Source organism: Elephantulus edwardii, unplaced genomic scaffold (genome assembly GCF_000299155.1).
Source record: "Elephantulus edwardii isolate Elephantulus edwardi_28Jun2011 unplaced genomic scaffold, EleEdw1.0 scaffold00296, whole genome shotgun sequence".
In the NCBI taxonomy this organism is placed as follows: domain Eukaryota; kingdom Metazoa; phylum Chordata; class Mammalia; order Macroscelidea; family Macroscelididae; genus Elephantulus; species Elephantulus edwardii.
Window position 1 is genome coordinate 214,009 of NW_006400046.1, and position 11,144 is coordinate 225,152.

The 11,144-nt window shown below is 41.1% G+C and overlaps 1 protein-coding gene across 1 annotated transcript in view; it reads left to right on the forward strand.

Moving 5' to 3' along the window:
• EMR3 (egf-like module containing, mucin-like, hormone receptor-like 3) overlaps nt 1-11,144 on the forward strand; it is a 160,609-nt gene that overhangs the window by 108,389 nt on the left and 41,076 nt on the right. Inside the window, exons 8-10 of the mRNA XM_006900808.1 lie at nt 4,049-4,233; nt 5,834-5,842; nt 5,916-6,074. Coding sequence (XP_006900870.1) covers nt 4,049-4,233; nt 5,834-5,842; nt 5,916-6,074 — 353 coding nt within the window. The remainder of the gene's footprint in view (nt 1-4,048; nt 4,234-5,833; nt 5,843-5,915; nt 6,075-11,144) is intronic.

Sequence of the window (11,144 nt, forward strand, 5' to 3'; positions counted from 1 at the left end):
TTTTGCCCTACTGGAGAAGTTTTTGGATGTGCATAGGGATTTGAGTCTTAGAAGGTCCCATTCATCTATGTTATCTTCTCCTGGTTGTAGCTTTTCTAAGCATTTGAAATGTAATTTTATTTTTTTCATACCAGAAATGCATTTTTATTTGAAAATAACTTAAAATTTTGGACAAATGACTTCAGTATATAAATTTGATTTTGTTTTCCTACAGAATATAGAGATGTTCCTCATTAATCCTCCATACAAAAGGTTTTTACTTTCTGCACACAGTTGTGTGTCTTACATGTATCCTGTTGGAAACCACTGGTGTAGTGATCCTACACATAAATTAGGACAACACACACATTCAAAAGGGGATAAGAGAAATATTCTAGTGAATCAGATTCAAGAAGCAAATATGACACAAAATTTGTACATTTAAGACCAAGTCAGTAACTTTAGTTAGGACACTACAGATTATACTGGGATAACAGAATTGTGAAGCTATAAAGCGCACCACACTGAAACAGCAAGGAATAGTCATTGATAGAAATACCGAAATAAAGGATTTTTGCTAAAGCAAATTGTTGCCAAAACAAACAAAACTGAGCATCATAATGAATATTAGTATACGAAGGCATGTGCTACACCAGCTGATGTGCAGCGTGCTAAACGGCAGTCAGAACTGTAATTTCATTTTTTTAAGAAATGTAAGTATGCATTTTCATAATTAGCCTTTAGCTGAATCCTCACTGTATGCCAGGAGCCATCTGGTTTCCCAGGGAAATATCCTGTATAATCACTGCCTTCAAGATAATTATAGTCTATTGGGGGAAATAGTATTATTCAATTCACATGAAAAAGTTTGCCTCTCTTTCTCTCTCTCTCATTGTCAGCAAGTTGAAACTGGCTCATATGTGATCCTCCAGCAAGTTTTTGAAGGTTGTCAATTACACCGGAGGAGATTGATTCTCCTTCTCTCATGGAGCTGATGGTGGGTTCAAACCACCACAGAGGTGCTGCCTTTGTGTTAGCTGCCCAGTCACCTATGGACTCTGCTACCAGAGTATGAAACAGCTAGTGTGAGTGAAATATCCCAGTCACAAAAGGACAAATATTACATGATGCCACTGTTGTAGAATGGGACTGTCCTTGGGGTTAGGGAGACACTGAGTAAGATGGGTTCAATAATGTATACTGCACTGAAGCAGAAGAGGGAGAGAACCGTCTAAAAGAGAGATGTAACTGGGTATTTCTGTCATCACAGGAGACTAAAGCGAGGGCTACATGGTGGAGGGGACCTGGGGGAGGGTTTGTAAAACAATGAAAGAATCTTTTCTTTTACTTTTCCATAATTTTTGGACTCATGTACTTATAACTTGTTAGTCAAATTTGTGTCTTCTAGGTTGCAACACCCCCATGATACATCTTCAAGGATATGTACATACAGCCAAGCACAATCAATAAGAGTGCATCTGAATTCCAAAATCAATCTCCATAATAGTCTATGTGTTTCCTACTGCCAAAGGGGCCCTTTAGAGTAGTGAGAGAAGATCTTCACCCTGAAACCCACAGCGTCCCTTTTCAGCAGGAAGTAGCTAAGAGAATACGCCATCCCCTTTTCCTTATGACTCAGGGTGAAGTCTCTCTCAGGGAGGAGTGATAGGGAATGGCAAAGGACACACTGACAAAGAAGATTAATCAGAACTGGCTTTGACAAGCACTGTGGCATTTGGACAAGAACAAACTGGGAGGAGGGTAGAGAGAATAGTGGAACAATGAATGAATGGAAACCCAAAATCTCTGTAAATGTTTATGAAAATTAATAAAGTATAATTATAGAAAAAAAAAGAAAAGAAACAGCTAGTGGACAGTGGACAGATCCTTGTGGAGGCTGGGCTTTATGAAGACGAATGGCATCAGAATTAGAGACTCATCAACAGCCTGTGTTACTCAGCGGACGCAACCTTGTTCATTGAAATAGAGGAGAACTTGAAGCATTTGTTGCAAAAGATCAAAGACTGCAGCCTTCACTATGGATTGCATCTCAACATCAGGAAAACCAAGATCCTTACCACCAGGCCAATGGGCAGTATCGTGGTAGACAGAGAAAGGATTGAGGTAGCACAATTCCATCTTTGGATCCACAGTCAGCACCCGTGGCATGAATGGGATGGGGTGGGAGGACCAACACCTAATCTGTTCACTGTGTCATCAAACAATGTCTTTCATTTGCTCTTTGGTTAAAGTGCTTGTCTGTCAGATATTGTGATGAAGCTGGGCATCCAGAGTAAGACGGAATAGAAAAGTATTGGCCATTCGCTTCTGAAACAACAGGCCTTCAAAAACCCTCAGTACAAGAGAGCATGCTCACATTAGACTGACAGGTACGGTGCTGAGGCTGAGCCCTCATATAGCTGCAATCGGACACGAGTGATTGGAACATGGAAAGCGAGACGTATTAATGTAGGAAAATTGGACAGTGTCAAAGAGGAAATGGAATGTATAAAGACTGATATACAAGGCATTGGCAAAATAAGGTTGATGGACATGGGACATTCTGAGTCAGACAATCACATGATTTACGACACTGGAAATGAAAAGGGGAGAAAGAATGGGTTGTTTAAACATAGTTTAAAAGACCATTTCTAGACCTATCTTGAAATATAATGTTGTGAGCAATAGGATAATATCCATATGCATACAATACCACTTAATACCACTGGCATTCAAATAACCAACAACCAGAGCCAAAGAGGAGGAAATGGATGGTTTCTACCAAGTTTTGCAGTTGGAAATTGACCAAATGTGCTGTCAAGATGCATTGAAAACAATGTTGTTGTTGTTGTTGTTATGTGCTGTCGAGTCATTTGCGACTCATAGCGACCCTCTGTACAATAGCCCTAAACCCTGATCTGTCCTGTGCCAATCACAGTATCTCCGATACACCCATCCCGATTACCCCAGTCACTGAATCAATCCACATCATAGGGGGCCTTCCCCTCCTGAGCTGTCCCTCCACCCTCCCAAGCATGATGTCCTTCTCCAAGGACCTCCTTACAACATGTTCAAAGTATGTTAGATGGAGCCTCAGAATCCCTAGCAGTCCATGGTACCAGCACCACAGCTCAAAGGCATCAATTCTCCTTCTATCCTCCTTAGTCACTGTCCAACTCTCTGATGCATAACAAGTGATTTCAAAGACCATGGCCTGTAGGTGACTGGAATTCAAAAACTGGCAACAGGAAGAAGGATCTGTAGTTGGAAAGCATGGAGTTGATAGTCCTTGGCACCAGCCGTCAGGAAATAAAAAAAATTAGTTGCATTGGGAAAATCTACTGTCAGGGACCTCTTTAGAGTGCTAAAGAGCAATAATGTCAGCCTAGAAACTAAGGTGATCCAGGCCATGATCTTCTCAGTTGGTTGCTATACATCTAAGAGCTGGACAATGACGAAGGATGGCAGAGAGAAGCAATGCCTTTGAGTTGTGATGCTGGAGAAGAGTCTTAAACGAGAGAACAGACACATCTGTCCTAGAGAGAGTGAAACCAGTTTACTCCTTGGAGGCAAGGAGTTTGAAGCTCCATCTCACATACTTTCAGAATGTTTCCAGGAAGGCCTAGTCCTTGGAGAAGGACATCATGCTTGGAAGAGTAGAGGGTCAGCACAGAAGACGACACTGGATGAGATGAATTGAAACAGTGACAGTGGCAATGAGAACAGGTGTGTCTGAGACAATGAGGTTGGCTCAGGATAGGGCAAGATTCGGAGCCATTGTTCATAGAGTCACTATGAGTCGTAGTCATTTCAAAGGCACGTAAGAACATAGTGCCTGTTAGCACAAAAGACATTGTATTCTATATACAAGTTCAGAGAAGCAAGCGTCAGAGCAGACTGAGGAGTTGGATTTGAGTAGGAAGAACATGGGTGGAGGTGTGAACCTCCAAGAACTCCTGAGAACGAGTATAAAGATCAAAGGTGCTCAGCAGGTATAGAGCAGGAAGGTCTTCTACTTGCGGAGTAGTGGACAAGAAGGAATAGTTATTCCACTTTTCTATTTCCTCAGGTCCAAGTGCAATTGCCTTTATTTCATACACTTCTCTTGGGGACATCATTGATGCAACTTACTTTGAAGAAATTAATGAGACCGATCGAGTCTACCTTAATTCCCAGGTAGTGAGTGCGGCTATCGGACCCAAAAGGAACACTTCTATCTCCAAGTCTGTCACACTGAGTTTTCTGCACAAAAAGGTGGGTCAGAGCTGTGGTTTGAGCTCACAAAAATTTCAGGGAGGTAGACTGAAAAGCTTGTGTATGCAGCCTAGACAGTACTTCTAGACCTGGGCTGACCAACACGGTAGCCACAAACCACATACAGCTGCTAAGCTTATGAAATGTGGCAAATCTGAGTTAAGATGTGCTCCAAGTGTAAATTACATACCATATATCAAAGTCCTAATACGGAGTTAATAGTCCTAATATGGAATTAATAGTGGCCTAGTTGTGAGAAGCCACACTACAATCTCAAAGGCACACGGTTTGAATCCACAAGATGCTCCATGGGAGAAGAATGGGTGGTCTCCTCCTGTGTGGTTTACTGCCTCTTAAAACCCACTAGATCATAGAGTCACACAATTTGATGGGTGCAGGGAGGGATAGGTGAAGAAAATGGGAAAGATCTGGTGTGAAAAACAATGTATACAAACTTTATAAGTAAACCAGTATAAATAAAAAATTTATTTAAAAAACCAAAACCCTCTGGAGAGTCAGGTATGAGTTGGTTCCAACTCAGCAACTATAACAGTAAAAAAGAATGTAAAAAACCTCATTAATGTTTCAATATTGCTTACACATTGGAAAAAATATTTTGGATATTGTGAATTGAACCAAATATTAAAGTAAATTCACTAGTCTATTCTTTTTTTTTAATGTGACTAGTAGATCTTTTTAAATTATATAGTTGGCATTTTTTAAAATAATACCAGTATTTCTATTGGACAGTGAGACTAATATTCATTCTCACATAGAAACTTGATGTTAAGTATTGTCTGCATGAGTCATGAAATAACCCTTTCACTTAATCCATTGCCTATTCTCTGCCCAAGCTCTTAAGAGAATTAACAAACACCTGTATAATAGAGTTCATTTGCTCCTTTTCTTTTCCTCTCTGTTCAGAATAGTGAAGAAGGGAAATGTAGGTTTCTCTCTAGTGGAGGAAGTCTAGGTTTGGAATTTTTATATATGTAATGGGGCAGAGTAACTGATAAGACGTCTGGGAAGGCACACCATGTTATCAAAAGAGAAAGGTCCCCAAGCAAAAGGACATCTAATCATTCCCTTGTCACTGTGAAATGATACTCTAAGAACTCCTGGAAACAGATATAGTAGATTGAAGGCTAATTTTATTCCCTCTATCCACATGACCTCTTTTCATACATCATCTCTTTCTTTTTTCTTGTTGATCTTGCTGTTAGGGACGATTGAGTCAGTTATGACTCATAGCAACCCTAAGAACAACGTTTCTGGACTCTGTCCTATCCTGTACCATCCTCATCATCCCAAACGCACTTGGGCGCATTGCCACAGTCACTGTATCAATCTGTCTTGTTGACGGTCTTCCTCTCTCCCGCTGTTAGGAACAGAATTGTTTCAAACTTGATTTTTTTTGTTAGATGCCCATAGTGGAAAGATCCTCAGACTAGTGAAATCTCCTAAAATTCTAGTTCCCAGCAATTCTTAGCCTTATCTTAAATTGTTCTTAACCTGGTGGGGCTGCAGCTATAGTAGTAAGAGTGTGGGCAGCCATCGTATTCTTTTAAAATCAGAATCACCGGCATCATCCTCAATCCAGGTGTCTCCAGTGTGGCACGCAATGTAGGCTTCGGTAAGTGTCCCTCCTGAGAAGGAAGATGATAAGCCCACTCTCTTTTCAGACAAACAAAAAGCCTTTCTGTGTCTACTGGAAGAACTCCAAGGACGGTGGCCGCTGGTCCACAGACGGCTGTTTCCTGGTACACGTGAACGAGAGTCACACCATATGCACGTCCATCCACCTGTCCAGCTTTGCCGTCCTCATGGCCTACAGTAGCCAGGTACTGTGTAAATTTAATTCCTCCAGCAAACACTTTGTGAGTAGCTACTGGAAATTGGGAACTACTACAAAAGAAATGAAAGAGAGCAAGTAACTGGAGTGCTTGGGGAAGGCATGTATGTGACTTTACAGACAGTGATTAGACAAGATCTCCATAAGACTGAAATATTAGAGATGAAATTGCAATTTTTGTAAAACTAAAAACCACAATGAGATACCCATTAGATCTTTGCTATTGAGTCAATCTCGGCACATGTCAATCCCACAAGACAAAATAGAACTGGCCCATTCTGGAAAACAAAAACAAAACACCCAGCTACGTCTTGGAGAGGATGCAACCAGGATGTTCGTTGGTGGCAAGGACGGTGAAGCTTCATCTTGTACACTTTTGGGTATGTTGCTAGGAGAGACCACTCCGTGGAGAAGGATATCATGCTTGGAAAGGAGGAGGGCCAACCAAGGAGAGGAAGACCCTCTTGCAGGTGGATTTATTCAGTGACTGCTGCAGTGGGCTCACGTGCTCAGAGACTGTGAGGATGGCACAGGAGAGGGCAGGGTTCACATCTGTTGTTTATAGGGTCACTAGGAATTGTACTCAACTCAAGAGCACCTAACATAGGATTTTCAAGAACTACCAGGAGAGAAAATAGGTCTGTCTTGAAGAGGATGAAACCAAGTTTCTCCTTGGAGGCAAGGATTCTGAAGCTCTATCTTACCTACTTTGGGCACATGGCCAGGAGGGACTAGTCCTTGGAGGAGGACATCATGCTTGGAAGGGTGTAGGGACAGTGCAGGATAGGAAAACCCAAATGAGATGGATTGACACGAAAACTGGGGCAATGGGTTTAGGTGTGTGGAAGTCGGTAAGACTGGCTCAGGATAGGGCAGAGTTCAAAGATGTTGTACATAGGGCTGCTGTGGGTCATAGGTGACTCCTCAGCACATAATAACAACAACAAATCTTTTTGGAATCAGACTGCCACAGCTCTCTCTCATGGAATGAGGTTCAAATGCTGCCCTTTCCATTACTAGGCAATTACGTTAACCACTGTGTCATCAGGGCTCCGTTCATAACCACTGTTGTTTTAGCTACTGTAGGATCAGTCTTCCTTATTATCTAATTTTCACATACATTTGAGACTATTAAAATGCCAAGGCATGAACTAAGTATACTTAAGTTCTCAAAGTGACTTCTTTGATCTTTTAGCACTTTAAAAAGGCCCTCTGAAGTAGATTTGTCCATTGCAATTCATTGCTTGATTTCTTGACTGTTGTTTCCGTTGGGTGTTGATTATGGATACAAGTAAAATGATGTCCTTTAAAACATCAGCATTTTCTCCATTTATCATGATGTTGTTTATTGGTCCTGTTGGGAGGATTTTTGCCTCCTTGATCTTGAGGCATAATCCATACTGATGGTTCTCGTCTTTGAGTTTCATCAGTATATATTTCAAATCTTTTTTCTTTCTGCATGCGAGGTTGTGTCAACTGTATATCAAAGGCTATTGATGTATCATCCTTCAATTCTGATGCCACATTCTTCTTCACATATGCGCATACAGATCGAATATATTTTGATGAAAGTATTTAACCTTGATATATACCTTTCCTGATTTCAAACTAGGAAGTGTGTCCCTTTGATCTGTTTTAGAAGTTAGAGCCATATCTTTGTCAAAAATATTTTACTTTTTACTAATCTTATTTTGGGGGAACTCTGGTGGCCTAATGGTGAGAACCTGTGCTGCAGTCCTGAAAGCATGTGGTTCAAGTCCCCCAGCTGCTCTGTGGGAGAAGTATGTGGGCAATCTCCTCTCATGATATTAACTGCCTCTGAAAACCCTCTGGAGGGTCAGCTATAGGCCAATTCTGACTCAATGGTACTCAACAGTACTCAACAACATCAATATTATTTTTGTTTTAATTTATACCTCCTTTTTAGGGATCATTTTATATATTATCTTTTTAACAAAGGGAAAAAAGAACACACTAAATTTTGTTCCAAACAAAACTAAATGCTTAGCATGACATGCCTGTGTGGTGAAACTCAGAAAAAAACAGGAAGTGATTACCTTAAAAGTCAATAAAATTATTTCTTTTTATAGTAAATTGACATGCTTGATTTTTCTTTTTGGTGCCTTGATCCATCTGTTTGGTTTTGGGGTTTGGGTTGTTTTTTTACAGCATATTCTTTCCATTTAATTTTCCCCCATTCATTCATTGTTGCATATTTCCCTCCCTGCCCACCAGTTTGTTTTTCTCTTTGAAAAAAAAATTATTTTATTGTTGTACAATCCTCTCCCAAGTCCACAATCCACTTTACTGTGCATTTCTTTTTCTGTAATCTTGTCATGAAAATAATACCCAATCCTATATTCCTTTTAAACAGTTCTCTCCCTCATCTGTTTCAAAGCAGTATACACTATTTATTCCCTCTTTTCTTAGGTTCCCTCCAACCCCGATGTCTGTCCCATTGTACAACAGAGACACTATGCAGTATTTGTCCTTTAGTGACTGAGATATTTCACTCAGCATAAAGTCCTCCAGGGTCACCCATTTTGTATAATATTTCATGCGCTCCTTGTTTTTCTCTTTTTTTTTTATTTTATTGGGAAAAACATGTTGGGGATACATGGAGATGAGGGTTGGAAGCAGAAGGGTGAGGATGGACAGCGATGAAAATTGCGGGGATGCAGTTGCAGAGCTGCACAATTTGGTTGGTGGGGGGAGCAGGTGAAGGAAATGAAAAGGACCCAGTGGGGACCAGATGATACAGATCAATGGTAAGCATAGTCCAATGGTGATTAAACAAACTGTCTTTTTCACTTGTGGGTTTCTCATTTGGGAATGTGGTACAGACTCTCTGGCTTCTTCATGCTGAACAGGGTCTTTGATATGAAGGGAGAAAGGGAGCACACTTTATCATTTTACTGGTGGTCTTGGGTTACAGCTGCTTGCCTTCTTGTTCTGTTAGAAGATATTTTCCTGACATTTACTCCCCTTTGGACTGCAAAGTGTTTTCCCAGGTGGGTCCAGTGGGGATGGCTGACTGAACCCTGAAGCTCCATCCTCCTTTGCTTCCTTAACTGGCAGTGGTATTTGCTTTTTGTCTCTGGAACTGGGTTCAGGGTCAGGTCTGGAGTGAAACTCAGTGTTAAGGTTACCTATAGGAAAGGGAGCAAACCGTCCATCCTAGGGGAGGGGATCCCTGGGGTCCGGTGGTGGGAGCCTCATGGAGCTGCAGCAGCAGTGCGGGCTCAGCAGCAGGGAGCTGGGAGCCATGGGACTCACCCATTCCTCCCTGGGAATCCTTGATCTCCTGATGTTGAGCCTCAGTCTGCACCAAAAACCAGTCATCAACTGTTTAACTGTTCAATTATCAATAAACAGAGGTCTGTAGAAGGCCACGGTGGCCCTCCTCCAAGTGGTCCACTGCTCCCGCAGCTCGCCACGCTGTCTCTGCCTCTGCCACTATCTTGGATCCCCCAAGTTCCTTGTTTTTCAATATAGTGTAGTATTCCATTGTGTGAATATACCACAGCTTCTCTATCCATTCATTTGTTGGTGGGCACCTGGGTTGTTTCCAACTCTTTACTATTGTGAATAAAGCAGCAATAAACATAGGTGTGCATATATCTGCTTGGGTGTAGTTCTTTTTTTGGGGGGGGGGTGTAGTTCTTATTTCTTTAGGGTATATTCCCAATAGTGGAATTGCTGGGTCAAATGGTATTTCTATTTCCAACTTTTTGAAAAAGCACAATACTGCCTTCCATAATTTTTCCACCATTTTACACTCCCACCAACAATGATTAAGGGTTCCAGTTTCTCCACAACCTCAATAGCATTTGCTATTTTCTGCTCTGTTGAATTTTACTATTCTTACTGGAGTAAGATGATATTGCATGTTGTTTAGATTTGCATCTCTATTAGAGTTAGGGATTTTGAACACTTCTTCATGAGTTTGTTCACCATTTTAATGTCTTCTTTGGTGAAGTGTCATATCCTGCACCCATTTTTCAATTGGGTTGTTTACCTTTATCTTGTTGTGGTGCTCGAGTATTCGATAAATTCTAGATATCATTCCCTTGTCAGACATGTCATTGCCAAATATTTAAAATTATTAACTTTGAGGAGGAAAGGGAAGAAGAGAAGAGCTGCTAGTATAGTGTCCCCAGAAAAGTTCATACTTTGAGTGTTCACCTAACAATTACTAATCATAAGATAGTAAGGTTTTATGCTCTTTTATATATGTATACCATACTTTATAATTTTTGAAAAATTAAATTCACAAAGACTAAAAACATGATCTAAAGTGACACTGAAGTAAACCAGACTCTACATACAAATATAAAGGGGTATTTTCCCCCTTATCAATTCTTGCCATAGATGACTGATTGACTGACCACATCATTGGCATCTGACTTTAACAAGGTTGAATCCCCAAGAGCTTAGTCACCATGAGTGAGCATTGACTTGACAGCAAGGAGTTTGGGGTTTTGGAGTCCCCCGGCAGCCAACTCAGTATAAAAAGAGTGAGAGCAGCATTGAGATGGCTGTATCCAAACTCTACTAACTCCACAAGGAAGAAATGTCCCCATCAAGAGCATCCACCACACAAAAAAACTTCGCATGAAACCAGACATGTTCCTCCAATTCTCACAACTATTACTGTTCTTATATGTGATAAAGTCACCTGTGACTCATAGTGACCCTGTGTACAACAGCTCTGACTCCTGCCTTGTTGTGAGCCAGTCTCTCTGACTCAGACACACCAACCTCTATTGCCCCAGTATACTGTGTCAAATCCGTCTCATCCAGGATTGTCTTCTCCTGCACTGTCCCTCCACCCTTCTGAGAATGATGTCCTTATCCAAGAACCAGTCCCTTCTGGCCACATGCCCAAAATATGTGAGGCAGACCTTTAAAATCCTAGCCTCCAAGAAGAAACTTGGTTTCACCTCCCCAAGACAGACCTATGTATGTTCAACAAAACTCTTCTCCAGCACCATAACTCAAAGGCATCAATTCTTCTATTATCCTTAGTCATTGTCCAGCTCTCTTATGCATAGCAAGT